The sequence below is a fragment of the Penicillium angulare genome (genome assembly GCF_028827245.1).
Source record: "Penicillium angulare strain IBT 27051 chromosome Unknown utg000009l_segment0_segment0, whole genome shotgun sequence".
NCBI lineage: Eukaryota > Fungi > Ascomycota > Eurotiomycetes > Eurotiales > Aspergillaceae > Penicillium > Penicillium angulare.
Window position 1 is genome coordinate 1201652 of NW_026623168.1, and position 28000 is coordinate 1229651.

General features: G+C 45.9%; 9 protein-coding genes across 9 annotated transcripts; 4 read left to right on the forward strand and 5 right to left on the reverse strand.

Moving 5' to 3' along the window:
• Positions 1-29: 29 nt before the first annotated feature.
• N7478_012012 (CVNH domain-containing protein) lies at positions 30-503 on the reverse strand (the record flags this gene model as incomplete). Its single annotated transcript, XM_056928226.1, has 3 exons — positions 30-174; positions 226-236; positions 297-503. The coding sequence occupies 3 exons, from the start codon at positions 501-503 to the stop codon at positions 30-32; spliced, it is 363 nt and encodes a 120-aa protein (XP_056773953.1).
• A 704-nt stretch (positions 504-1207) lies between these two features.
• On the reverse strand, positions 1208-1488 carry N7478_012013 (uncharacterized protein; the record flags this gene model as incomplete). The annotated part of the gene is made up of 2 exons (XM_056928227.1): positions 1208-1312; positions 1339-1488. 2 exons carry the CDS (start codon positions 1486-1488, stop codon positions 1208-1210), a joined length of 255 nt encoding a protein of 84 aa, XP_056773954.1.
• Positions 1489-2992: 1504 nt separating this feature from the next.
• Positions 2993-4932, forward strand: N7478_012014 (uncharacterized protein; the record flags this gene model as incomplete). Its single annotated transcript, XM_056928228.1, has 6 exons — positions 2993-3116; positions 3171-3224; positions 3292-3527; positions 3584-3663; positions 3915-4200; positions 4264-4932. The coding sequence occupies 6 exons, from the start codon at positions 2993-2995 to the stop codon at positions 4930-4932; spliced, it is 1449 nt and encodes a 482-aa protein (XP_056773955.1).
• A 2485-nt stretch (positions 4933-7417) lies between these two features.
• On the forward strand, positions 7418-8185 carry N7478_012015 (putative allergen; the record flags this gene model as incomplete). The annotated part of the gene is made up of 1 exon (XM_056928229.1): positions 7418-8185. The coding sequence occupies one exon, from the start codon at positions 7418-7420 to the stop codon at positions 8183-8185; it is 768 nt and encodes a 255-aa protein (XP_056773956.1).
• Positions 8186-9698: 1513 nt separating this feature from the next.
• N7478_012016 (uncharacterized protein) lies at positions 9699-10008 on the reverse strand (the record flags this gene model as incomplete). The annotated part of the gene is made up of 2 exons (XM_056928230.1): positions 9699-9961; positions 9999-10008. 2 exons carry the CDS (start codon positions 10006-10008, stop codon positions 9699-9701), a joined length of 273 nt encoding a protein of 90 aa, XP_056773957.1.
• A 1451-nt stretch (positions 10009-11459) lies between these two features.
• On the forward strand, positions 11460-12049 carry N7478_012017 (uncharacterized protein; the record flags this gene model as incomplete). Its single annotated transcript, XM_056928231.1, has 2 exons — positions 11460-11465; positions 11522-12049. The coding sequence occupies 2 exons, from the start codon at positions 11460-11462 to the stop codon at positions 12047-12049; spliced, it is 534 nt and encodes a 177-aa protein (XP_056773958.1).
• A 5505-nt stretch (positions 12050-17554) lies between these two features.
• Positions 17555-19331, forward strand: N7478_012018 (uncharacterized protein; the record flags this gene model as incomplete). The annotated part of the gene is made up of 5 exons (XM_056928232.1): positions 17555-17776; positions 17825-18076; positions 18128-18222; positions 18566-18642; positions 18694-19331. 5 exons carry the CDS (start codon positions 17555-17557, stop codon positions 19329-19331), a joined length of 1284 nt encoding a protein of 427 aa, XP_056773959.1.
• An 803-nt stretch (positions 19332-20134) lies between these two features.
• On the reverse strand, positions 20135-20863 carry N7478_012019 (trypsin-like protease; the record flags this gene model as incomplete). Its single annotated transcript, XM_056928233.1, has 2 exons — positions 20135-20670; positions 20755-20863. 2 exons carry the CDS (start codon positions 20861-20863, stop codon positions 20135-20137), a joined length of 645 nt encoding a protein of 214 aa, XP_056773960.1.
• Positions 20864-23451: 2588 nt separating this feature from the next.
• On the reverse strand, positions 23452-27801 carry N7478_012020 (uncharacterized protein; the record flags this gene model as incomplete). Its single annotated transcript, XM_056928234.1, has 6 exons — positions 23452-23689; positions 23747-25730; positions 25795-25846; positions 25896-26168; positions 26219-26463; positions 26556-27801. The coding sequence occupies 6 exons, from the start codon at positions 27799-27801 to the stop codon at positions 23452-23454; spliced, it is 4038 nt and encodes a 1345-aa protein (XP_056773961.1).
• Positions 27802-28000: the final 199 nt, after the last annotated feature.

Consider the following 28000-nt stretch of genomic DNA (forward strand, 5'->3'; position numbering starts at 1 on the left):
GCTTGAGTCATTTATATAACGATCGTCTCTTACTCCAACTTGGAGGAGTGGAACTTACTCAGGTCAATGTGAGTAGGGACAAAGCGGTGGCCCTCCTGAACGTTGCGGCACATGCAGTAAAGCTCAGTTGAACCTCGAAGGCTGCAGTTGATGCAGGAGCCCTGGAAGTCTCCACTGGGATGGGTTAGTATCATTATTGATGGCATGTTGATAACTGAATCTTACTTCTTTCCGCACTATAATTGATTGTTAGTACTTGTTATTCCGGGACTGCTCGGTTCTAGGCGTGAACATACCTTGAGAGATCCTTTGCCGTTCTTAATACACTCATTCAAGTTGAGAGTGCTAGGACGAAGCTCTCCGTTCTCGAATTCACGGCAGCTGGCGCGGAGTGTGTTGCCAAAGGTTTCGACGTTCTCACAGGTCTGGGCAAACTTGGAGGCGGCAGAAACGGTCATGGCATAGAGGGAAATGAGTCCGATGGTCTTGATAGAGAACTGCATGATTGCGGACTGGGTATATTGGATATGGGATATCGGGTATATGGTATGTAAAGTGGGATTGAATGAAGAGTGCTTTTCAACTGGATTGCTTTTGAGTGATGAAGACAGGATTGGGCGTACTACAGCTTCTTATTTATATTGGGTTCTGGGCACTTTGGAGATAGGCGAGCTCCTACTACGTAGTGATGTCTCGCAGGGTTGTTGGTATTCGAGCTCATGATGCTGATAGACCGACTTGCCTACATGAAACCACCTCGAGCTCTCCAGTACTCCTTGCGTAAGGAAAGTGCCCCATCAAAATGCGGTCTTTAGTCAAGTGTAGGTCACTTGAGATCAAAATGCATGCATGGACTTTTTGTCAGTGACGTAGTACTAGCGAGCGAGGCTATAGACTCGAGGGAAATTACTCTGCGAGCCTTGAAGTGCTGGCAATTTTGCAAGACATCATCCTAAAGATAGAGATATATAATCCCGAACTTGACCCATTGTCGTTCGAACTATGAAAGTAGATAATAAGACGGACGTACATTTAATTTGGGAATGCATTCGTGCATGGCCAGTCCATAGTATGAGTATATTCTGTAATTTCTTTTGAAGTGGAATTTCTCGCTCCATAGATAATACCGAATTAACTTCATGAAATCACACGCAATAGCTCAGCCATCAACTATCGGTCTGTTATCACCGACTCCTCGGAGCTAGTTCTATCCAGGGGTACGCAGATCACCAACTCCACTATGGAGATCAGGGCTCACTGCAAGGGGCCAGCCCACTGCAGAGCAGTTACCCACATAATCAAGCACAAAGCTCTACAGTACACTACATACACTCTTACCTCATCTGTAAAACCGAACCAATGAGATTTTGAAACATACGCTTTGACAGCATGATTGGCGCCACTGCATGGCTTCCATTTACCCAGAAGACCCACGATGCCTGCACGTCCAGCCTTGCGCTGTTCCAGCATTCCCCACGCCAACCCCATGTCGAACAAAAACTTGGAATGTCTTTCATTGGCATATTTCTATGAGGTTTTTCCATGTGGTTTATCCCTTGGTTTGGCCAGTCGGCACCACTTCCGATCGACTGTAATCTCTAACGACAAGCGACTTGCTTCTTAAATTTGGCGGCTAAAAAAAAAAGAGAAATAAGGAGATAACATGTAAAACATCTTAATTAAACAAGTGTTTCTAACAACAATTCTTTTTTTTTTTTTTTTTTTTTTTTTTTTTTTTCGTTTGTTGTCCTACCAACGTCGCCCGGTTAATCGCACTTGCCAGCCCAGCCAAAGGAGCAAAACCTGATAATAGGCTAGACACCAGTACTTGGCCATTTTACAAGGATATTGAGGTTAGCCTCCAGGATAGCAAGACGGATTCTTGGCTTTAGCCTTGGCCATATCTGCAAAATGTGAGGGTGGGATGGTCAAGCTAGTCGGCCCGGACTACTACCAGAAGGATCAATGACCGGAGAAATTTGCCTGCTCTTGATCCTTGTTCTTCGTATCCAAAAAAACTCATTTCATTCATCTTCAGCCGACGAAAAACATGTTTTCAATTTAACCGTAAGACCTGGAGGCCTAATTTCTTCCAAGTCGTGGACCAAGCTCACAAAGCAACAAACCACAATACGAGAAGAGGACCTAAGTGGCGAGACATTCGAAGAAATCCCACCCAGGGATGCTTCTCGCTACTTTGATCCTGAAAGTCCATTCAATTTGAACCAAAATTCTACGTTCATTACCCCATTCGTGGTTTTCATCTCGGAGGATCCGCCGTGCCGTAGACAATCCGGGGAAAGGGACTACAGTGTGGGGCTTAACTATGCCAACGCCGCTAGAGCTTCGCTTCCGCAAGTTTGTAACAACCAACCAGTTAAACTCACCCAAACCCGGTGGACAGCCTCGGAAACCTGCCTGAAATGATCTAGGGCCGTGCTTTTCGTATTACTTACTTTCTTGCCCTCTCCACATCCAATCGCTTCGAAACACTCGGCGCCCCATATCATTTTAGTTTAACAATTGATCCCTATTCAGCTTCACGGGCTGAAAGCCATGGGCACCGACCACAAACGCTTCTTTTTCAACACCATATGACTCCTATATTCACGGCAGTTAATTCTGATTTAGCCTGAATATGGGGTTTACAGCAGTCAGATGAGAGGTTCAGGGTTCTTGCCTCTATTCTGAAGAGGGTTCAGCCTCTGAGAATAAGACTGGGGATTCATAGTGGGGCATGCTAGAGGCTTGGTACTCTAAGCTCATTCTTGTCATTAGAGAACCGATAGACTCGGGATGTTTGAATTTATCCTATTCTTCCGTAAGCTTGGACGCTATTTTTCCATCTTAGCCACCCTCTTTGGTCTTAAATACCTCCTATATGCCTTCGGGGGATGCATATTGTGGAGTTCAAGGCTGATACTCTTTCCATTACATTTGGAGCTCTCAGACCAGACCACACATCGACACAGTCTGAAGGATAGCAAACAAAATGGGTAAAGACACTTTTGAGTTGGGAGGCCAGGAATGGCCAAAGGTCACTTGGTGGAAGATGAAGGGCATGCGCTTCGTTTATCTTACCCTGTGGGCGGCCATGATCACATCCGCCACCAATGGTGAGTATTTCGTCCCGCTCTCTATTTTCTATTCTTTCTAACGACCATTATCAGGTTATGACGGATCTTTGATGAACGGATTGGAATCCATCGAGTCATGGAATGAATGTACGCGTTGAAATATTCTGATTCCGGCGCGGAAACACATTATCTAACTGATTATTCTTTTATTTAGCCTACAATTATCCCCAAAAGGCGACTCTCGGACTTCTAGCAGCTTCGATGTCAATTGGCTCCATGCTTTCCATCCCGGTTGTTCCTTACGTTGCCGATATTTACGGTCGTCGCGTCGGGGTAGTTGTTGGCTGTATCATTATGCTCTTTGGCGTCGCTATGGTCTCGATCGGATATCGTGTTGCACTTTTCGTCGTGGGGCGCATTGTCCTTGGCTTCGGACTCGGAATCGCACAGGTCGGCTACATGTTTTTCTCTACCAAAACTGTCTATTTGCTAATAATTTCCAATAGGAGTGTTCACCATTGCTGGTAACCGAGTTGGTTCACCCACAACACCGAGCCGTATACAGCAGTATCTACAATTCGCTGTGGTACGTTGGAAGTTTGATCGGCGCATGTGTTGCTCTAGGTATGTTTCCAATCCTCTGGTATTGTCTCTAGACACCTTCCTTACATGCGACCAATAGGCACGAACCACCTTCATAACAGCCCATGGGCATGGCGTGTACCATGTCTGCTTCAAGGCATTCCGTCAATCTGCCAGCTTATATTTATTTGGTGAGCACAATCTACTTTCTTTCGGATGCAGGACTATGTCACTGACTTTAATCCACCTTAATAGGAGTGTACCCGAATCCCCTCGTTGGCTGATCTCGAAAGGACAACTCGAAAAGGCCAAGAAAGTCCTTGCCTACGTGCATGCCCAAGGCGATGAAGATGATGCATTGGTCAATGTGGAGTTTGAGGAGATTCGCCAGACCATTGCTCTGGAGAAGGAGCTTGAGAATAACAGCTGGTCGGAGTTCTGGTCAACCGCTGGTAATCGCCATCGATCCATCATTCTCATCTCGATCGGATTCTTCTCCCAGTGGTCTGGAAACGGAATTGTGTCATACTTCCTCCCTCAGGTACGTATTTATATCTTTTCTGGTCATATTCAAGGCACATGGAGTAAAATCTAACGATCGCAGGTTTTGAAACTCATCGGAATCACCAACAGCAATACCCAACTCACAATCAATCTCATTCTCAGCGCCGTCAACGTCGTATCAGCCACTGGAATTTGTTTCTGGGTTGATTATTTCGGTCGCCGGAAGTTGTTCCTGTTTTCCAGCTGCAGCATGTTGCTCTGTTACATCGCCACCACTATCGCGCTTGCTCGCTTCGATGCCGACAAGCCCAGTACCAATAATGCCGCCGCTCATGCCGTCATCGCCTTCATCTTCCTTTACTATATCTCATACAACATCGGATACAGTGGTTTACTTGTGTCATACTCTTCTGAGATTCTGCCATACCGTCTCCGTGCTAAGGGTTTGACAATCATGTTCTTCTGTGTTGATATGAGTCTTTGGTTCAACCAGTATGTCAACCCCATTGCCTTGGGTGACATCGAGTGGAAATACTATATTGTTTACTGTGTTTTCTTGGTATTTGAGATTTTCGTTGTGTGGAAATACTATATCGAGACCAAGGGAATTCCTTTGGAGGAAATTGTCAAGAAGTTCGATGGTGAAGGGGCTGTTCTGGGTGGAGCCGCGGCTTCAGAGAAAATTCAACAGCTCACTGACCAGGGAGCAGTCTCGACCGGGTACGATGGCGAGAAGGCTGTCACTACCCAGGTTGAACTAAGAGTTTGAGTGGGGCAGTCGGTCGGGGTCGCGATATGTTGATATGATCCATGAAGTCTTTATTGAGACGCGTATTACAATAATATTCTTCCCATTGTAAGGGGATACCAACTTGGATGTCCGAAGGGCCACATTGTAAATTGATTTTGGAATGTCCGTAATTTCAATTATCTAATTCATATAGGTCTATGCTCATGGCTCTCGATTCTACGCCAAACAACGATGATTGGAAGTCCCGGAGCTCTCGGTATGCCATCATCTCACATGTCTATGCCAACAAAGAAGTTGGTCGTATGTCCGCGCAGTTCAGAAGGCCCAGAACGTGAGGATCAGCTCTAAGTTTGAGGGGCTAAGATTTCCTACTGAGCCCAGGCCCTAGGCTAGCCCCTCAGTGGAACTACTGTAGGTCACAGTTCCACAGGGGTCCAGTTCTTAGTCTAGTTCTTAGAGCGACTCTATCCAAGAGGATCGTTGACGTTGAGAGGGGATTCGCAAGGTGATTTGAATTAGTTTGAGCTTTTACATTAATAAAAAATATCTATCCCATATACAACCCTCTTGTTACTCGTCCATGGTGTGGATGTGGGGCTTCCTAGTCGGGTAGTAGCGGTAACCTTCGTCCAGAGGACAAGTCGGCAATAGGGAAGTGGTGCAATGGCTCTGTACCACACATCGGTTATATATCTGCAAATTCAAGCGGGGTTCTAATTCTGGCATGATCGGCTTCTGATGTGCGTTATTTTTTATCGTGATGTCTATACTGGCAGTTACTAGTCCCATTATGGAGGTAGTGAGTCTCCAACCAGAGGTATATCATGATGTCAACTTCAACTTTTCGATCCGACAGGCATTTCTTCCAAAGGCGCCCCTTACTACAAGCTATAAGAGTCAATAAAATACTCTATGACAGCATAAACATACTGAACATGAACCGTAAATTGATTCAGGTACAGTCACATCTTTCTTCCAAGGAACTGAAAATGTAACAAAAATTGAAAATTGGGTCGCCAGGGGTCAATTATGATTGGCTGAGGGTTGAGCCCTTTTCCTGCCAAGAAGCCAGAAAAGTGTTCTGATTGGTCATAATCTCAAACATTTACCCCACATTCATTATGCTATTGACCAATCACACTGCTTTACTCTATTCTGCCCTGGACCACAGTTGACGTATCCATGGCGAAGCAAAACTCTGCGAGTCGCCAGCTCCCACGTAATCGCCCCTGAAAAGCTGAAAAAAGACTCAACAGGCCGCGCTGACTGATTCAAAAATGCAGGTTTTTTAATTGAATAAACGGAAAGTGTTAGGAATAATCCCATGCAGCGGGAAAGACTCCAGTGAAAATAAGGGTTCATGTTCCAGCCCTTAGACACATTGGCTGGTAGACTAAGCGTTAGTCTCATTCAAACGTTCGAAGGATTCTCACTACTAGTGGCCCACATATGAACTACCGGAGAACAAAACGGTCTTTCGCCGTGCCCCATTGCTGACGATGCAGGCCCACTACGGTGTTGGAAGAGTCGGAGTCCATTATATCTCCATTTTTCTCCCTGGAAACTTTAACACCGGTGTCCACCATTACGTCGTTCGCTGCACACACAAAACCTCTGACTGATTTATGTGAAGGAACATCTAAACTTTTCTGCAAGTTTCAAATGTCAATCAGAAGTTCGAATAAGTTTCATAAATCCTCAAGTACGGAGGTATCAGATTTTGAGAATGTGGAGAGAGGAAGAAAGAAAGACTCTATAAAAGTATCGCATTTCTCTGGATTCTAACCCAGGTACAATCCTGCGGCCCCTTAGTCAATCTTGATCCACCCTCGAGACTTTCCTTGGTTCAACGAGAGGCCCACATACACAGAGAAGGATTGTAAGAAAAGATAGGCCCAAAGAATGATTGCATTTTTGCCCACACTACAACAGACCTCCGATTAGTCCTGAGAGGAAGTCGAGGAACCATACAAACCAATCATATTCCCCACCGTTGGACACTCTGGTTCGAACCGCGGATGGATCCCTCCCTAAGTTTAGCGCCAATCGCTTGATCTTATTTTCAGCCATAGATCCACCGGCTGCAATGACCACACGTCAACCCAGAATGCAGGCCCTTCTGGAACTTCCAGATGCCCCATGAGAATTCGTTCTCCTCCTCATTCTTCCCCACCGTCACATTTGTGGCGTCTTGACGTATGCGTCGCCGTGGTCTAAGATCCCATGGGCGACCCATTCAGGTACCAGGCACCGTGGATTGCGACTGGATTCCCCCGTTTGAAAAAAAGGCAAACGTAGCGGGGAATCACAAAGACTCTTCCAGACACAAAAGGTATTTATATCTGGCGTTGACCCCTCTCTTGTTCGTCTTTTCTTTCTTCACCACCTTACATTCTCTTACAACCACACTCATTTGGTTTAGAAGTCTTCAAGAAAACTTCTTGTCATTCATTTACACACTTGCCCTATCTTCGGCATACTTCGAGTCAATCTTTCATTCAAAATGCAGTTCTCCAAGTCTCTTATGCTGCTGGCAGCTCTCACCACTGGTGCTCTGGCTCGCCCAGAAGGCATTGCCCGCCGTCAGGCTACTGCTACATCTAGCTCCTCGACTTCTACTTGGACTGCCGTTCCCTCCAGCAGCAGCTATGCCACCTCAGGCTTTGGCTCTAGCACCAGCGGCTCCGGCTCCGGCGATACATACATTGGCAACGTCGGCAATCCTTACGGCAGCAACATTATCGAGGTTTCCGCTTCTGATGCCAGCTCTTACGAGTATGTTATTCAGTTCCAGGGCTCCAACACTGATGACTGGACCGTTGTCATCTGGAACAAGTACGGCTCCGATGGCACGATGGACGGTTTCTACGGAAACGCCTGTCAGACTTTCACCCTCTCTGCCGGTGCCACCAAGTACTACGCCTTCGATGGCGATTCCCAGGGTGGCTGGGCTGCTGCCGAGGGTTCTTCTGTTCCCACCGGCAGCTCCGGTGCCTACTCCGCCACCTGGGGAGAGTTCGACTTTGGCTCCACCACCAACAGCGGGTGGTCTGGCTTCGATGTCTCCGCTATCCAGGCTCAGAACAATGGCGAGACTGTCCAGGGTATGAAGATCTGTGACGCTCTCGGTTCCACCTGCTCATCCATTACTACCAACGCTGGCACTGTCTCCAACGCTTACACCTCCGCTGAGACTGACATTGGCGGCATTGGTGGCAACTTGGCTGCCGGTCCTGTCCGTCTGGCTGTCACCATTGACTACAGCGGCTAAACGTCGATTGTTGTTTGATTCCATTGCCAAAAATTTTTGCCATGTATAGACATAGACTTTATGACCTTCATTTGCGACGAATTGTGTTTTGATCTCTAACTGAGTTTTCTATTGGTATGGTTTTTTTTTCTTTCTTTCTCTTGTTTATAAGAGATCGAGGCTGGTCCTTTTTTCCCTACTTGATGACGTCTCATCTCTTTTTTTATCCCATGCCAATATGAACTAAAAGATTCAAAAAGAAATTATCTACATCCTCCATAAACATTCTCCATAAGTCAAGTTCATCATAGGATAGGCGTAGATTTGTAGATTCCCATGTGCAATTGTGGCACCGTGGCGGAGATTACCGCATCATTGCATACCGGCCTCCACGAAGGTTGCCTTATACTTCGCGAGATAATCGTCACCATGAATCACAACCAAAAAAGATCTCAAAAGTCTTGCTTTCTCTATGTTTTCCACCTTTATTCAATTGCCAGTACATAGGACTACAGGGTGTGGAGAACAGGGCTTCCCGTCCGCTCAGCCGTGCTTAAGCCACATACTAAACGTGGTCAGTACTCCAAGAGACCTGCATCTCGAAATAGCGTCGCTTTTTGTCTTAGGGTGAGTGCAGGTGATATGGGTGATAATTCTGGAGACTGAGAACGGGGTGAGAAGGGGTGAGAATACCCACCGCGATGCGTTGCCTTCGCTCCGAGCCTGCAAAATCTGCAATGGTAGATAAATAATAGCCCGAGGGTGCAAGTGCAGTCTGCCATTCCTTAGTTTCTTGTTTTAACTCATCAAGTCGATAGAAGATACTCCCAGAAGAAATATAAAAGAAGCTTGACGAGAGAAATACATGTTGTCAGAAGCGGTGGCACAATACTGTATCGGGACCCAGGAATCGGTACCTGGGTTTATTAGTAATCTACCACACAAAACCAGGTACCGTATAAAGATTGAAAATACTTACTCAGCCTAATAGCTTTCAAGGTTTTAATTAGGCTTATGAAGCTATGTAAAAAACAACTCCTAGATCCAGATCTCTAGTTCTATTAATGGTCACAAATAATCATTTTCTGGAATTATCTAGTCTAGCTTGCACACCTAGGTATTGGATTGAGAGGAATTTAGTGACGAAATCCGTAATTGGTGCTGTATATAGGTAACTTCTATGAAGCCTCTCAAGATCTTTATTATTAGGATATCTTGTCTAACCCTTCAAATTACCCTTATCAGAAATACCTAAAAAAATACAATCCAATCTGTATAAAATATACATATCATGGGAGGCTTCCTTGTCTGAACTATTATATGAATTTTAGAGCCCGAGGTGTAATGCCAAAATTCCTGGAGGTTGGCGAACTTATTGCAATGCAAAACTATGGTAGTATTTCTATCGTCGCCCGGTATAGCCCCGAAGGTGGTTGCCATAATTAACAAGCTTACCTCTCGCTTATGATGGAGATATTCTCGATTAGTGGAGAGGGTTCTTAAGTCTTGGAAGCCGCCCAAATGGGGCTAGGGCTTAACTCACGCCTGAGCATGTTTTGGCTGCTTTGGAGAACTCGCTTTGGTGCTGAGATTCACCCCAAAGACGAGCTTTCATGCTCGTACCATCTCTCAACGCCAGGTCAACACTCTGCTTGACCATCCACATATTGAACCCTCGGGCTTTCTCCAATGCCTGCTTTGCCTTGAAGTCGTCCCTCCACAACGCATCCTCACCTCTATGCTGAGGCAGTAGGTCCCACTTGTCCAGACTTTCCTCCCCTCCATTGTAAGGTCGAGCTACGCATAAATTTGATCCGATAAGTTGCTGTCTTACCACTGTGCATTTACTATGATCCAAGATTTCAGACTAGGCTAGTTATAGCCCAAAATGTTAGTTGTCTATTTATGTTCTGCCCGATTAATTTACTTACAAAAAAGTTTGTTTAAAAGTGCTCACTATCTGGCTTTTGGGCAAAAGTCCTCCAGTCTATATGAAATGCAAATACTATATTAGAAAGCTATCTGGTAAATAATAAAGCACTAATAAGTATACTAACTCTTCTCTATTATAGGCCTCCTGCTACCCTTCTTGGCTACAAGCCCTATATCTATGGCTCAAGATGAAACCGTTTATATAGCGGTGGGAAACTTTAGTGGCGTGGGAATCCAGAGACTCATAGATGATGCCAAGAAATACGGAGGATCTTAGGCACCAGGTACCGCCATATGTACTTTGTCTTCCTTCTATCTAGGACAAGTCTGCTGTAAGAATCCTTCCCAAGTATACGTCTTGAAACGGCTTCTAACTTGAAACATGTTGAGTTGGTCCAGACGGAACAACCTGTTAACTGGCTCCTGATGAATTGCATTTTATCTGCCCTTAAGAAATTGGTTCGGGGAAAATACTATTATTATATCTTTATTTTTTTGTCTTTGTTCCGAGGAACTTAGAATAATAATTGAGAGTTGTATGTGAAGTAGCAGAAACGGGGTCACACTGGAACAAACAGCTATTAATAGTCATAGTTGTGGTGAATATTATACATTCATTTAAGACAAGTTATACGCCAATATGGTTTCATGGCATTGATATAATACTTGAGAGTTATTTCATTTTGAGATTCATTGATTTTTGGTTCCAAATACATGTAGAATATACCCCTCTATCTAAGAGTATCACTTTTCCTGAGTCAGTTCCGTCTTCCTCAAATTTCGACTGAGAGAATCACTAAACAGCGGACCACATCTAGAAAAGTGATCATCAGTGTGAGTACATATAACTCGTATTTCTTGTTGAAGCCCCAAACCTTCAGTGTTAGTTATTCTGCACTATCTATATAGTTAGTAGACAGTTAGCTTCTTCATTCAGATCTTCTATTATCACTTACTTCCTTTCTCTATCTTTATCATTCCTCTCTTTTCAATACATTTTTCAAAATCACTGAGCAGCGACCGAGTTTATATCGATCAATACTACTATCTTTTTAAATCTATCCATTTAACCCGAAACAATTCTTTCTCTCTATACACTCTTCCTTTCTCCATCTTTATCATTCCTCTCTTTTCAAAACATTTTTCGAAATCACTGAGCAGCGACCGAGTTTATATCGATCAAATGCTACTATCTTTCTGAATCTATCCATTTAACCCGAAACAATTCTTTCTCTCCATACGCTCAAAAAAGCTGACTGGGAGAGTATCACATTCGCTAACATCCGTCTACCTCAATCTCATATTCGACAAACGATACTCATTGATCACATTCCTATCTTCTATCATCACATCTTTTCTGACAATGGCGGTAAGTGCCTAAATTAGCCCGGATCGATTGAACTAGCTTGCTTATAAAGCATATAGTATCGTGAAAACCCAGGAGTGGCATCCTATGTCTTGAGCATAGGACAGCGCAACACAAGGGAAGTAGTCGTCGATCACCTGTGGCAAAGGATCTTGCAGATAAGTTTCCCCTACGAAGAGAACTATTTACATGAAAGAGAAGAATACTCTCACCCACGTTCTCTCTCCAGAGCAAATGTTACCCTAGCAACTCTGCAAAATGCAGTACGCCGAAAATTGCTTGTGGTAGAGTGCAAAAAGAGCCCCGGTAATAGATCGGGGTATGCTCCCCCAGGAGTATGGGAAGCGGCCAAAGTTCAGCTAAGGAACTTTTTGCTAAGCTATCGACAAACTCAAGCGCCTTTGGCTTGCGGACTATACGCGATTGTTGAAGTTGGCAAATTTGCCAAATTCTATCGTCTTAAAAACAGCTCTGATGATCTTGAGGATTTCGGGGGCAATTTGACAACCTTAAATATTGAAAGAGACGCAAATCAAGTTCAGGCCCTACTTGCTTTGATGAAGAGTGAAATTGAAGGTTCATTGTGAAGCGCGCGAAGTAGCTTTTATTATTATTGTTATTCATATCATTATGATGAGCTAGGTTCTAGGGTTTAGTCCTCCATAGCGTCCATTTAGGTAGCTGTTTGTCCAGATAGTTTCTTCTTTTATCTTCTTCTCTCCTTTGTGTGTGGATATAGCCTCTAGTATATTGGTTACTTTATACTAGAGGAATCTTTTTTACTTTCGTTTTTTAAAAAGATATTCAGATCTTTCATAATTTCCTCAACATTATTTCTCTATTAATTTTTTGAAACGGTATGATATATTATAGATCTTTTGGTCATTCCTATACATTGACAAGATGGAAGCCATTACTAGACTCGTTTAGTCATAATAAATCGTTATCCTCGAGAAAGATATTGTCAAGTCAAATCATATTGATTATCATCAACAGAACTATAAAGTCATAGGTAATGTCTAATTAATTTAATTGATCTGCAAATAGAAGGAAATTTGATCATAACCTTCGAGTTAGCTTTCTCCTCCGAATCATGGGTAGATTCTTTCTTTCAACATATATCGAGCTCGGACAAAGCAAAGATATAAACTTGTTTTTAAAAGCACAAATAGAACCCCTATATTGTCAGGCATGTCTGTATTGAGGTCTCGCACTGATCATATATCGATAATTTTCACCTGGAGTTTCCAGGCTTGTATTGGTGGAATTTATAGCTTTTCTTTTTTTCTTTTTTAGTGAAAAAATCGGAACCTTCTATTAACAAACAATCAAAAGTTAGACGATGGCCATTATTTAGAGGCATTATTATGACAAGGAACCACTTTGCCACCAATAAGGAAACAGATTCCTAATCAAATGAAGATTGTAAGATTAATTATACACTCTCATATCTAACGCGTGGAATTAAAGAAGAGATACATGAATTTGATTTTTACTTGTTGCTTGAACTTCAAATAGTTGTATATATGCAGTTTTCCACCTGAAATGAGGTTTCTTCTACAATAAGCATGTTTTCTGTCGATATTAAATCTCCAATTATAGTGTCATTCCATTAATAACGCTACCAGGATACTAAAGAAAGTAGGTATTTTCATGGAGAATATTGAATTGAAACAAAAGAAGCTATTCAGATACAGGCAACCTGCGGTATTTGCGATTGCAGCCTCTGGCTTCAGGATTAGGACCGGCCTCAGGCTTGTAAAATGGAGTTCGTAAGATCACCGAGATCTATTAGATTTCAGTACTTACGAGAATTGAATTTGCAATTATTGTTGCAATTACTTTCTGAACAGCTTTTAGTATTTCCTAAATCAGGCTTTTTAATCTAACTTGGAGACCTTTCGTACTTACGATATGAATTCGAAAATGATAATTAATGTAGGGAGAGGCACTGTATTTAGTTTATATTTACTCCCGACGGCAATATCTTTCAAGTCGGGCTAGTGGCGTCGATCAAGAAAGTAGTATTAGGGAATCTGAGGCTTGTTTAGTTCGAAGAGTCGTGTAGAGTAGATGTGGCTTATTCATCTCATGACGTGGGAGCTGATGATGCAACGCTGATGGGCATACCTGGCCGTCGGCATGATAATTTCACTTTGTCCGCAGCTTCAAAACGTCGAAATCCAAACTACGCCCCGTCCAACTATCTGAACATTTCTTTGCTTCTTTTTTGTTCTCGAAGCCGAGGCTTGTGTCTTTCTCGTCTCTCAGCTATCAATCAAAATGCGGGTTCCCCCGCAATGCTGTGCATTGTGTGCACGGCAGAATCCAATAGACGATTTGGAGAATAGTCAGTATATATTATCACAGACATTGAAGCCACAGCTGATGATACCAGTTCAAACACTTGGACCACAAGAGTCCACGGCCATCCTCGGTATGTTTGATGATATTATTCAGACAGGTTACCTTAATTGACCTCAGTAATGCAGAGAGCGAGCTTTTCGTTCATAATTTCTGCTGGAAGAGGCTACTAAAGCATTTTAAAAGGCCACCCAATTTTGATAAATTGATTGAAGTAATACAAGAGACACCTACGCCAAATTACAGAGAAGGTAACAAGATCTCACCAACCCTCTCAGCATTTTGACTTTTACCTGTTTGACATATACTTCCAGGATGCAACGCAAGAAACCGCATATCAGGAATCAAATCGTTGAAGAATATACAGATAGAAAGGCTTCTCCGTCCGCGTAGAAGCCAAGTTTGCATTCCAAGCTTGAGAAGACAGTGCGGGAAAGTCGATTCCCAGAAGGAGTCTCAAGATTGTTTCCAGGTCCTTCCGCTGGAAATTCGATTCAGCATCGCTCAATACATATCCACCCTTGATTTCTTTAGTCTCAGATTTTCATCTAAAGCTTTCGTTACTTTATTTGAAAGCCAGCAATTTTGGAGAACGAGGTTTTCTTTGGATGGAGAACAAGGCTATTTCAGTTATCTAGAAGAGGAGAACTTTCAAGACTGGAGACTCTTATATCGGTATACTCAATCATCAAAGTTCGAATGGCCGCTTATATTAAATGACTGGAAAAGACAATGGCTTGTGAATGAGAATTTACGAGATCGATATATGATGCTTGAAGATCCAAACTGTCCTTTGACTTACAGCAGCTCACCACTAGAAGTTGAAGCTCCCGATGGGAGTTTTCGCTGGGAAATAATTCAGCCATATTGCATGGTGAAAGGAGGGGAACATCTGCAATATGATGATCATTTACATATCAAATCTCTGCCCGAATCCAAATTTGATGCGCTTCAATGTGGTAGATGTGGACGGCAAGGGTATTTTACAAAAACACATACAATTGGGGTCTCTTATCCGATTTTGAAGATTGCGGTTTCTGTTCTTGTCGAGGATAAACGGACATATATATCCGGTTTCGATTTGATCCACGGATCAAATATCCTAGATACACAATTCGGCTACAGAATCCCTGGAAAACAAGTGACATTAGATCTTCATGGTCAAATTTTGCAGGGATTCCAGGTCGCGATCAGGTGCCCCGCCATTATCGCCATTCGCCCATTGACAGATACCGGCGAAGATGGCTTTTACAGTTGGGTTGGTGATCCGAAATATGGACTTGAGTTTAGCGCGTATCTGGGTTCAAATGAGGATATCGCAGCCATTTTGGGGGATTTTCAGGTGAGCTTATGACTTGGATTTTGCTCTTCAAAAGGAAAGAACGCATATATGAGTTTTTCAGAGCTGACAAGTATTGACATCTAGGATCGTAAATTGGTAGGACTTGCAGTACGCTCAAGATCTAAATCCAATATCGGCCACTCGTGATACCCTATACTAAAGCTTTTAGCCGTTGGGATGCATACAAGAATCGGATATTCTTCTCATGACTGGTGTTTTTTTTTGGTCTGGATGATTGCTTGTTCTGTTCAGTACTCGCAGTAACTTTTGCTAATTTTCGTGGATTGTTTGATTATCTTCTTCTTTTATCTTCCTCTTGGATGCCCAAGAATGATTGATAAACTCCAGACGCGTCGAATGTATGCGCGTTTCACTCATAATTCCCTTGTCCCCTGGAGAAAACAGAATGAAGCATCTCGAGCGATAATACATGGTCACGTAGTTGTCCCTTCTGACCCAGTTCCGGACATTGACAAGACCGTTTACGCTCATGCCAGAGGTAGTTTCATAGTCCGCCAGGGTCATAGAGCCGACACTATTCCCATCATGGAATGCGTGGCTTACTTGGCTCGAATCCTTCTTCGTGCCTATGGGTCCTAGATCCGGCATGGCCTCCTGTACCCCGTAATTCGGTCCAGTAACATGTGGGGGATATCCGGGGCGATTCTAGTAGCGGAAACCTGGGGTATATGCGCTCGGTGTAGCTTTACTAGCTCTCTTGGCATGACGGGGAGGCTTGGCTACTTTCAAGCTCAACGCCGGGACTTTCAACTGAGCATTTCTCATGCTAAGAATCAAAATTTGTGATTTAGAGGCGGGACGGGCTTTCCTTAGTCCGTGTTGGTAATGGTTATGGGCTATAAGTTTGAGCTATCCTCGCGGATGGAAGATGTGAAATGAGATCCTCTTTTCTTGGCACATCATCAACTACGCGTTTTATCTGGAAACCCGAAGCGAACGGTTTCATCTCGACAATAAGACGACCTCGAAGGGAATCGACGCTTCAGAATCCGGCCTAGGAAAGGAAGTCGTAGATAGCCATATTGAATATGCAAACCCCCTCAAAATTGCAGATGAGAAAGGTGACTACTCTGGTGCGACAGCTAAGACTGATGCTAGGGAGGTCGCTCTTCCAACCCATCCCTCCGTGACACCGGGCCGCCTCCGTGTCCATTCTCGATATAGTCTCGTGAACCTCTTCCCTGAATAGCAATTTACCAAGATTACGTCTCATATTACGACTAATAGAGCTCAAATAGGATCAATTTTACTTTCCTTACTAAATGTTTAGGGGGGGTGAATAGGATAGATAGTAAGGCGGCAAGGGTAGTCTCCTCGACGAATAAAAAAGACTAGGTGAATACGAACATACAGGACGACAGCAGGATTTCGCATATGGTCACCGACCTTCTCAAGTGAGATAGCTCGGTGGTTCAATGATTGGCAATTAAATAGTTCGTTAGCTATATATTACTCTATAGTAAGGCAAATTCAGCAAAAAAGGAACTAACAATCCCTCTTTCAAGCTCACCTTGTCTATATTCAGCGATACGTGTAGAAACTTGCAACCCTAAAAGAGCTTTCCAGAGAGAGTTGGAAACGGGTCCTTAGAATTTCTGTCTAGAAAGGCTCGCTGTGTGTGCTAGACCTACGATCGCTTTACTATATTCCTAAACAGATGGGGGCTATGTGCAGATGCTAAGAGACCGAGGGTTTTAGGGAGAGGCCTTGGCCCAATATTACTGAAAGCCAGCTCAGCTGGAAGGGGCCAAATGTAGATCACTCATACTCACCCGTACTCACCCCATTCTCACCCCAAATATAACACACTCACCCTAATCACCCGAGTCGCGCGACGCTCAAGCGGCGCTCACCCGTTTCTCACCCGGGCGACACCCACCCGACTACTGGCCACGTTTAAGCCCCATACTCTACGCGGCCAATCCTCGAGGCGCCTGAAAATCAAAATAGCAAAAATATTTTTCTTAGGGTGATTGTCGGTCATATGGGTGAGAATTCTCGAGACCGGGGTGACAGAGGTGAGAACGGGTGACAAGGTGATAGTGTCCCCTCTCACATCGACTCAAGCGAGAGTGATAAATACCTCACCGGGGGCTTTGGTTCCGGCGTGTTCAGCTTTTTCTCGTACCACTGGCGTCCAAGACGTTCCCTAAAGATCTCCAGAGGGCTCTTGATGAGCGTATCGCACGTGCTGCATCACGTGGCTTCACCCACGGGTATCAGACTGAGCGGGAGAACGAGGCCAACATTATATGCCACAAAAAGCTAGCACCCGCAACGGTCAACAAATATGAAGACTCCGCCTTGAACTGGGCTCTGTAGGGTGTTGATATCTGGTTGACAGGCCACTATTGACAATCAACAGATGGAGACTTTCCCGAAACGAAGCGGCCCATACCAACTTTTCAAAAAACGAACCGGACCCAACATCGCAACTCTTAAAATCATTCGCAGAGGATTATGTTGCAACAAGGAGAAAGCTTCCTTCACAGAAGTTTGCCTGTCTGAACCTCATCACCTCACTTCGAGATGGGAGCGAGAAGTCTCTCGCTCCCTCCCTGATGAAATTAAGAAGGATGTCCTAAATGTAAGACTCTCACATCGATCCGCCATGATTCAATCTAATGTCTTGAAGTTTATTAGAACACGTTTGACCCTTAAATACAATTTACCGACAAAGCCGCGAGAACGCTACACAGTCACGGCTAACGATATAGATTATTTGCTTCGCGGTCTGTTTGGCAACGATTGCCACGATTACAGACATGAGAGGGCACGCGTCCAGACTGGAAGTGCTCTCGCCCTGTTTGCTGGCTCTGGTACCAGGGCGGGTGCCGTGGTTGAGTCAAGTGCTTATCGCAATTCCAACGAATGCTTATACTACAGGGTTTGTGTTTGGACCATGCTATCAAATGCTATGCTAATATAAGTGTAATAGCATATCAAATTTAATCTCAAATGGAGCCCTGAAACCAATTCTTTGAAATGTTGGGTAACAATCGATCCAGAATTCTTGAATGGATGGCGTCATCGGTATGGTACAACTTTGTAAGATCGCGGCGCTCTCTACAACACAGACGGTTCTGAAATGCTGACTCTGAAGAAAAAAGGCCTAAAAGTTGGTTCAGAGAACATCCAATTCTTGGGATGAGTTTTTTTTTGGGTGATAATGCATAGCGTAGCTGACGGCGCTTTCAAGGGCCTCAGTACATTAGCAGAGGTTGTCAATGCGAAGCCCCCCAAGGGCAGAGAATCTTTCACGCTCGAATGGAAGGAGAGTGTCGGATATATTCCCTTTTTTTCGAATGGTCACGCCGGAAGGATCCAAACAAAATGGAGCATTGACGTTCTCGTCATTGCGACATAATTATACCAGTCTGGCTCAGCGGGAGTGCTTCAAAGATACATTACGCGTGCATGGGATTCGTGGTGGTGTGGCTAATCGCATTTACCGTGGGTATTCTTTCAATTTTTAATCATAGAAGTCCCACTAAACTTGTACAGCGAAAGCATCTGAAGCGACACGAGGCCAAGCGCTTGACCATCAGAACCATGATACATATATCAAATACCAATCCTCAATCAAGTCGTTGGACGTTCAGGCTCTTTTTTACGACTTAGAGCCTGACTACGAATGCCGAGATATGGAGCAAAGTATGGCCCATCACCAAGACCCTAACGCTCCTCACCAACTTGATGCAGCTGCAATCACTGAATTTGAAGATAAGACCGTAATCAAAGACATGAACGAGAAAATCGCTTCGTTGACCGCTACGATTGCCAGAAAGCCTAAGCTCCACGAGCAGCTCATCCTTGAACATACGCAACTATACAACAAGAAAGCAAAACTCATGCAGCTCTGGAGGAAGGAGTTTGTTAAAAAGTGTTGGGATTCCGCATACGAAGAATATGTTTCGGGAAATGATTTCTCTGAGCGGCACAGAACACCAATACTCGACATATACAAGAAGTATCTACCAGAACGGGCCAGGCTCAAAGATCTCTTGTTTACGAAGACAAAACTGGAAAGCGATATGGCCAACAGTGCGCTCTGCACATCGACAGAGCGGGTCGCTTACTACCCAAAGATGTTGCCTACTGTCGATCGATGTCCAATCTGTTCCACGTTCATGTCCGAGTAAGCATGAAGTCCTGTTAGAAGTTATATGCTAGTATCAACCAAGCCAGCATTGCGATGCAGGGAAGGGCGAAGCACATCTTGCAGTGCCAAAGAAGATCTTTAGGTGGACCACAGTACCAGCAACGATACAGAAATGAAAAACGTGCCCATCGACGCGTCCAGCGAAATTTTGTTCAATTCTGCTATCTCTGTGCGGAGTTGATATGTGATAAAGACGAATGGTTGAGCCATTGCCGAAGCCATCTCGATAATCTTTACCCTCGGTGTGGTATCTTGACATTTCGCTATACCCTTGTTGCCCCTGCTTTCTGCCGTTCTGTTTGGGCGATGAAAGAAAAGCCCCAGATGAGCGGTTTGTACCAGATCTACGATTCCTACGAGCAAAAGTACTAAATCGTGCCAGCTCCTCCAAGCAAATGTTTCACCGCCCAGGTCACTAGTACTAGAAGATTAGCCATCGATAGAATAAAAAGGCCTAACCCAACCTAATCTATGTGTCACTTTGCTGTCTACAGGGCTTCACACCGGCTCGGTTTAAGAGAAATGCAGATGAGAGCTGGCGAGAGGGGAATATAGCGCGAAGATTCATAGCCACGCGTCTGCGCGAGCATTGTTAGACTGTACATTCATAATAGAGTGGTACTTAGTTCATAAACAAAGACTGAGTGCCAGAAAAAATGGGTTCATTGTAAATATGTGATCTACAGGACAGAGAGCACATGCTTGACTCTGATTCTGGAAATATCAGACAATGTTTTCTTCAATCCAGCCACGTGCTGCGAACACGTCTGCAAAGATATCGGGTCACACAGTCGAATCTTGTGGACACCCCGGAGCACCAAGGCTCAATAGCCCTAGAAGGTATAAGCCTGAAGCATCTGTTACTGGATCTCCACTATCGCCATTGCAAGCCGAGGAGACCTCCGATGCAACACAAGCCATATTGTCTGTAATCTTGTGTTTATCACTCCATTGGGCCTTGCAAGTTCCTTGATCCCAAATTATCATATGGGCTTCATGAAGAGCGGTTGGCATATTATTTGATGACCCCGACGATTTCCCCCAGCCCATGATCTTCGCTGCCGTGCCGTTATGAGTTGAGGCGGCAGAGGTTGAAAGCAATGCTTGACCAGCAACCCCACTGTCGGAGATAGAAACAAACTCATCATGGCATTGCAGGACAGCATAATCGCTGTCCAATGTGCCACTGTTCCATTCAGGCGACAGGACAATGCTGGTCACACTGTTGGAATGCAGCAATTTGGTACGGTCCACACCCACGTAATGTACTGTCAGGGCAGAGGCACATGACTGATCAACACATGATGCTGCAGTGAGGACTGATCAAGGGCCAATTATGGTGACACCGCATGTATGGCCGTCGCCAAACCAGTTCTTTTCAAACAGGGAGCCTATCTATGCACTCGCAACAGTCATCTCTTGACCCCCAACAATTGCGAAAGCTGGCGCGCTCAAATAAGCGAGGCCAAGTGTAAGAACCAAGCAATTCGGGAAGCTGGCCATGTACACCATGTTGCTGATGCGTGTCTAGAACTGTTGTTAGACAGACGAGCTATTCAGATAAGAATTCAGGTTCTTACTGGCTGATGCGGGTATAAACAAACACTGAATGTGGATAACGACGTGTGTTACAACGGGAAGAGGTCATTTGAAATTTGTATTAGACCATATTCAATGACATCATACCTACGCGCGTTAGCCTGCTCGACTTCGGGACATCATAAGCCTGCAGATCTGTGTCTATCACCCCTTCTTCAAACTAAACCCCTGAATAACAGTACTCATTCTTTGGAAGTCTCCGTCTTTGGGTTTGATTTCAGAATTTTAGAGTGGGGGGCTTACGGTTTATTATGAATGTAGATGAAATTGACTCCCGTAACCTTGCCCAGTAGGTTCTAAATGTAGTTTCGATAGCAATCAACTTGGTTCTATTTTGCTTTGTAACTAGCTGTAACCATGATCGATTCGTAGTTAAGTGGTGTGAGGTCTTCCGTTTCAGTACGTATCTATGGATCATTGACCGGTTTTTAACAGGTAATATATGCAATATTGTGTTTAGAATCTATATAATTTCCAAAAAATGATTAGTAGATTAAGATTCAATAGATATGTAGATCTATGTGGATCTATAGATCGTTACCTAATAGAGAGAAGTGAGTACACAGCAAAGGTACTAAAAAATGGGGTTGGGAAAAGAGACGATCTAGTGATCCGCCTCTCTAAATAAATGGAGTATTTTCTTCTAAATTCTGCTTATATTAATACCGGAGCGGTTATCGGACCTATTCTAGTTTTTCGGATTTACTTCTCTTGTTCAATTCTTAGTCTACATTCCTTAGACTGTTCAGACTTTGCCGGAATTTCCCGTGGGAGCCTTTTGAGGCTTCGTCTATACTCTTTGCTCTCTAGTCGATCGCCCGAGAGCCAAGGAAAGCCGCAGGGGAACTTTAAAAGGGGTTTTGATGCAGGGCCGGCTCAAAAAGAAAAGTCTAGCCAATGTAGATATACGTCATCTGCTTTGTTAGGATTGCTGGTAACTGGTTTTTTAATCTGTTGAAACCTGCCAGAGGTAAGGGATATCTTTAGGTTGGGGGTCTTAGAAAGAACTTGGCAGCCCACAATCCATCAGATCACGTATTTAACCATTTGATCCCACGCCCTATGGTCGTGCTCACAACCAGCTTGATTTTATTTCAGGCCAGTCAAGCTGAATTACCGTTTTGTTCAACCCAGCCTAACTGAGAACTGTCTCTACCTTCGTCCTGTCCACCTTCCTCGGTGTGTCGCAGGCCTTTCAGCTTACTGCTGATTCTTGGCAACGTTGTCGTAAGTATAATATCGATTCTTGAGAATAGAAGGATCCACATTTTGTTAATCCGTACCCGCTAAAAGCCAACACTATTGGTCTGGATACCGTCGACATAAGCCCCTGCGATAAAGAGCCTTGTTTCTTGACCCGAGGAGCAAGCTATACAATTACCATGACTGGAGAGAGTCTTGAGACCGTTGGTGACGTTCGCTTAGAGGCCAACCAGGAAGTGCAGGGGTCATGGGTCTCTCTTGTGAATGAAAAAGTCTGTGGGTCGAGCCTCGAGTGTCCCATAGACTCTAACACTAAATGGACTCTGGGTTATAATTTCACGGTTGATAATAAGTCTCCCCTGGGCCTTGGAGAGACTAGGTGGAAACTCTCCGGGGATGATGGGAGTACGGAGCTCGGGTGTGCCGATATAGATATTTATTTTACAACGCCCTAGCAGTCGATTTTCATTGTACTCTAGCCTCTGTTGTGCGATTGTCTAGGTTTTCGTGAATGATTAATTTAGTTTTCTTTATTAGAAAGTTAGAATACAGCCTCCGGGGTCTGTAGCAATGACATTGGAAATCAGCATAATACTTGCGAGCTCTCCTCGTGATCACAGAATTATCTCGATATATACTAATATTTAAGAAAAAGTATGACTTTTACTGTGCTTAATGCTACTTTGACTTGTATGGAGTTCGGCCGTACGGATCTTCTGTTTCAAATATCAGATTCAAGAGAGCCGTAACATGGTACAGCAGCCGCTGGAGTAATTTGAAGTTTGAACAAGGTCTCGAATTTCTAGGACCCCCGGTTGGCGATAATATTTCAGTGAAAATAAGCATTCAACCCGATCAGGAAATGGGCTTAGAAGGGGCCATTTTCCAAGGCCTCGTAACAGATCACTGATTAAATTGTTAGGAGAAAACACCGAAAATCTAATGGACACACAATAATATACCGAAACCTTGTATACATAATATAGGGAGTAGCGAAACATTGGATCATAAACAAATATTCATATCCGTAATAACTGATTTCCAATGTCATTGCTACAGACCCCGGAGGCTGTATTCTAACTTTCTAATAAAGAAAACTAAATTAATCATTCACGAAAACCTAGATAGTAAGGACACGATGTTGAAGCCCTAGGATCGAATGAATTACACAGAAACGACAAGTGTGATTGTTTTATTACGTTTTAAATCATTAGATTGAATTTTTATGACAGTCTAAATAAGAGTCACCTTATGTAACGTAATAAATAAGATGAACCTATTCCACATCCTATACCTTCTCACCCTGACGTGGAATTAAAGTCTGGGTTCGGCACATCCGTCATCAAAACCGTTCCATTACCAAATACCGTGCCGTTCTTCAGCACCTCCACCCGCCCAACATGCAAATCCGCAGGAGGGTAATCCATCTTAGTACCATTGGCGAAGATGATTCCGTTCCAAGGGGCCGGCGCCGCGGACACGGCCATGGGCACCATGCGCGAGGACGCCGACGGCAACAGCGGGGACCTCCCCTTGCTGATGTCGCAGTTCTCGCTCAGCATTTAAAGATTCAGCCCAATCGCGAGGGTATACGGCTCGGCACCCAGCTGGTTCCAATCATGTTCGTTCTGGATGATCACGCCAATGTAATCGACCATCAAGACGTTGAGCCATTTGCTGGGGCTCATATGCTCGACGCCCATCCAGTACAGAGCCGGGTTGGTGGGCACGACAGCGATGGATTCCAGCCCGTACATCATGGCATCGTTGAGACTGGGGGTCACCATCCACTGGGCGATGTAGAAGGTGTCGCTATTGGAGCCGGAGCTCCGGTCCAACGTGTTCCAGCTTGCGACTTGGTGTTCGGCCAAGTCCTCTGTGTCTTCCTTCTCGGACCAGTTATCCCAGAAGCCCATGTGGGAGGCGGAATAGATACCGTCAGCCGGAGCGGTGGCCGTGTCCACGCCGCCGAGATGGCCGTCAAGGAGGAAGAGCACGCAGCCGGCCCCGTCATTCTGGTCCATGAAGTACGAGGCCTTCTGGTTCTGGAAGGGGGTGCTGGACAGCCCGCCGCAGCGGTTGTTGACGGTCTTGAGACGGCCGAAGAAGTCGTCGACGATGTCCTGTGTCCAGTAGATGGGGCCCAGGCTGGGCACTTTGCGGATGCCGATCAGATACTTGACGCGGAAGAAGATGATCTCGCCGGGGTTTTCGTCGGTGAACTTATTGATCTCGTCGATGACGTCTTCTAGGCCTTCGCCGGTGTTTCCGATGGCAACTTCGGCGGTTTCGTCGTTGACGTGCGTGACCCAGAACCCGTAGTCATCCTCGTTGGGGGTGGTCTGGTGGATACTTGCAATGCGCAGATCGAACCATCGGGCACCCACGCGAAGCTGGTCGTAGATATCGAGAGCCTGGGTCTGGGTATTGTCCTTGGAGCCTCCAGAGAGAAGGTGGCCGGAGATGGTGCTCATGCCGGAGTCGTGGGTGCCGGGCATGACCAGGTGGCGGATCGGGCGATCCTTGATCACATCGTAGATGCTCTTCATCCAATTGCCCGGGCCGTGGGTGAGCGATGCGATAAACCCGTAGTCGTTACTGCCGGTGATGACGAGTGTGACTGGGGACTCTCCATCGGGGTCCTTATATTCGCGCTGACCCATGCCCATTCCAGACAGGTCGAAAATGGTCCGCCGAGGGTTATCATCAGGGATGTGGTTGGTGGCTCGGACCACAAATGTCTTGTCGGTGCCTTCAATGCTGTAATAGGCTTCTCCGTTGTCATCCACGGGGGTATCGGAGCCGTCGTAGTCGGCGATATTCTGACGAGCACGACCCGATGCGATATCGTCGAAGTCGAACGTGTTTATCTGATACAAATGGGTGGATGTGAGTTTAAAGCGATGGGGCGTCAGGTTGACGATAGTGATATACTGCTTCAACGAGGCTGCCGCATTTTCTGGGTCAAATAGCGCCCATCGATAGTAGCTGCCCTCATCAACGTCTTCGCTGCTGTAGGTCTTATCATCGGCGCTGCAGTTGTCGTCCCCATCGTCGCCTCCGTCGTCAGCCCCGTCGCCGTCCACGAAATCCATGAGATCCACAGCCCAGTCGGTCGTCCCGCCAAAGTTCAGATTCTGAACCCATCCGCTGCGGCTGACCTTGGTGGTCGAGTCCATAAAAGCCACCCGGTCGGCTTTGTCCGTAGTACCGTAGACGAGGATATTGGAGTCCGAGCCCGCATCATAGCTGCTTTTCACGAGGCTATAGTCCGACTTGCCATTGATGATCTCCTGCAACTCCGCGTGGGAGATATACCCAGCGGTATCGGTGCATCTGCCCTTATACGCACCGGAGTGGTTGCGGGCGCCAGTGAACGTGCACAGGGGACCAGTGCAGCTGTAGGACGACATCCGGAAGCTTCGGCCATAGCTAGTGATTCCCGCCAACACCTTGTTGGTGGCAACCCCCGCCTTGGTGATCATAGACAAGGAAGTCGTGGTTTCGGTGATATTGACATGCGAGCGAAGACAGTTGCCTCCCTTGCAGCCCGGCGACACGTTCTCATTGTCGACATCTACATCAAATCTCAGTGATATTGTTTTAAGGGGAACGCCAAAATGGTGGAGATAATAACTTACCCCACTGACCGTGGAGGTCATAGGTCATGTAGACGAAGTAATCCACAAAGTACTACAAGGGGATATGATTGGAGGTACCAAAAGGATGCGGGTAACGCAACCGAGATCGACTTGCCGGCAGGCATCTTTGCCTTGAGTGTGTTCAGAAATTCCAAGTCGTTGTTGGCCTCGGCCAGGCTGCCAGGAGGCACGCCGGGAATACCAGGGGCGCCCGGATACTCCCAGTCAAAGTCCAGCCCGTCCAGTCCGTTGTCTTTCAGGAAGGCCACTGCATTTGTGGCAAACGTATCCCGGTTGGCTGCGTTGTTGAAATCGCGGAACAGCTGGAAGGTGTTCTCGCCGGTCGAGAAACCCCATCCACCAAACGAGACGATCTTTTGGCGTCGGTCTTCAGGTCCTTGTAATTCTGAAACTGGTCCTTGACTGCCTCCACCGACACGTCGAAGTCCTCCGTGACCGTCGCAAACGCGAAGTGAATGTGCGTCAAGGCGCCGGTGGGCATGATAGTGATATCCATGTTCGAACTTGACCGCTCGGAGTTCCAGGCTTCAAAGTAGCCCACCTTGCGGAACTGGGACGGCACCGCCTCGTTGTTGGTGATGTCCGTCCCGCAGTTGGAGATGCACCCATTGGTATTGGGCTTGGCGGTTCCAGGCGCACCGCTGTCCGCTGTGGTTGGAGTACAGAACTCAACGGTCACACCACAGAAGCCCCAGACGTCGCAGCAGGCGCTCAACGGGCACGGGTTCATGCTGGCCCACTCGGTTTCCGCGGCGGGCTTGACGGTGCCAGGCAAATGACCTGGCCAACGCCCATGCGACTACCGCATCCTGCCCAGCCCCAGGTCTTCTTGTTGTATTTCTCAATATCGGCCTCGGTGATCCTGAAGACATCCCCGATCGCCCAAGACCCATCTTCTGCTTTGGTGGTGTAGGTGTAGCAGTTGCCATTGGCATCTGGCTGCGGACGGTGGTCCTGCAGGGTACCTGTAGAACAGTATACATATTGCTTGACTTTGAGATTGTTGCAGAAGGTGGTGTCGGCGCTATTATACTTGTTGAAGTCCGCGAGAGTGATGCCGCAGCGAGTCGCGAGCGACGGGCAAGTGTCGCCGGCGACCACTTGAATATCTCGACAGTAGGTAGCTCGGGTGTCCAATTCCAAAGACTGAGAGGATGTAGCGGCACTTGTGGAGGAGGTCGAGGACACCAGGAAGCTAACCTCGACATCCTCAACGACAGTCAAGTCATCGTCAGACAGACACTCCGCGTTCGCTCGGGTCCTCACAGCGTCTTTGATTTCACTGAGATCGGACAATGCGCCCGCATACATGCCGAATGTCTCAGCCGCCGTGTCGCTATCACAGAACTCCAACGCTTGACTACCATTGACGGCATGGTCTTGGAATGTGCCCACAAGCCCTGCGGCACTTTGCTTTAGCACCTGACCGCCGGAGTACAGCCCAACCACTGCCTCGCCACTCTTGACGAACATGATTGTGGTGCCACATTCTGCACCAGCGTCCAGATACGCACCCAGTGTTTCCGCGGCATCTTGAACTTCATCGGCGAGGTTGCCAGTAGCATGAACCAGCGATCCGACCTTCGGAGTCGCCTGTCTCTTCTCGGTAGATGCACCACAGTCTTTGGAAGTGGTGATTGCGCGCTCAATAGTGGCTACATCTTCCGCAACCTCCCTGCGCTGGGAGGTGGAAGTACCAGAGAGGCCATCAGCATCCCTGGAGTAGGAGCATGCTCGTAGTGACACTTGGGTCTCCGGATCAGTGAGTATATTTTGCATGTTAAAGGTGAACAGCATGCGCTCATCGCATTTCGAGAGATCCTCTACATGATGTAGGCTGGTCCAGTTTACAGGATTGCTCCCGACCTGAGCGCACTGGCTCGGGCAATTGTCGGGGTACTGGCCATAGCGGGTGGTAATAATGGCATCTGTGCAGGAGAGGCTGGCCAGAGCGGCCAGTAAAGTAGAAACGTGACGTTGTTTCATCACAAAGAATGTATGAGAAAATGAATGACGAATAGAAAAGGAAAGAAAACGTTGCCAAGCGAGTGTCAGTAGCAGCAATCAAGACACAAAAGAAAGACCAGCTTTAGGGAATCAGGACTCTGGATTAGGGCTGCACGGAGTGACAGTTCTCGCTCTCTCAATCTTTCTGTATCTACCGGACATCCAGCGCTATTCATGT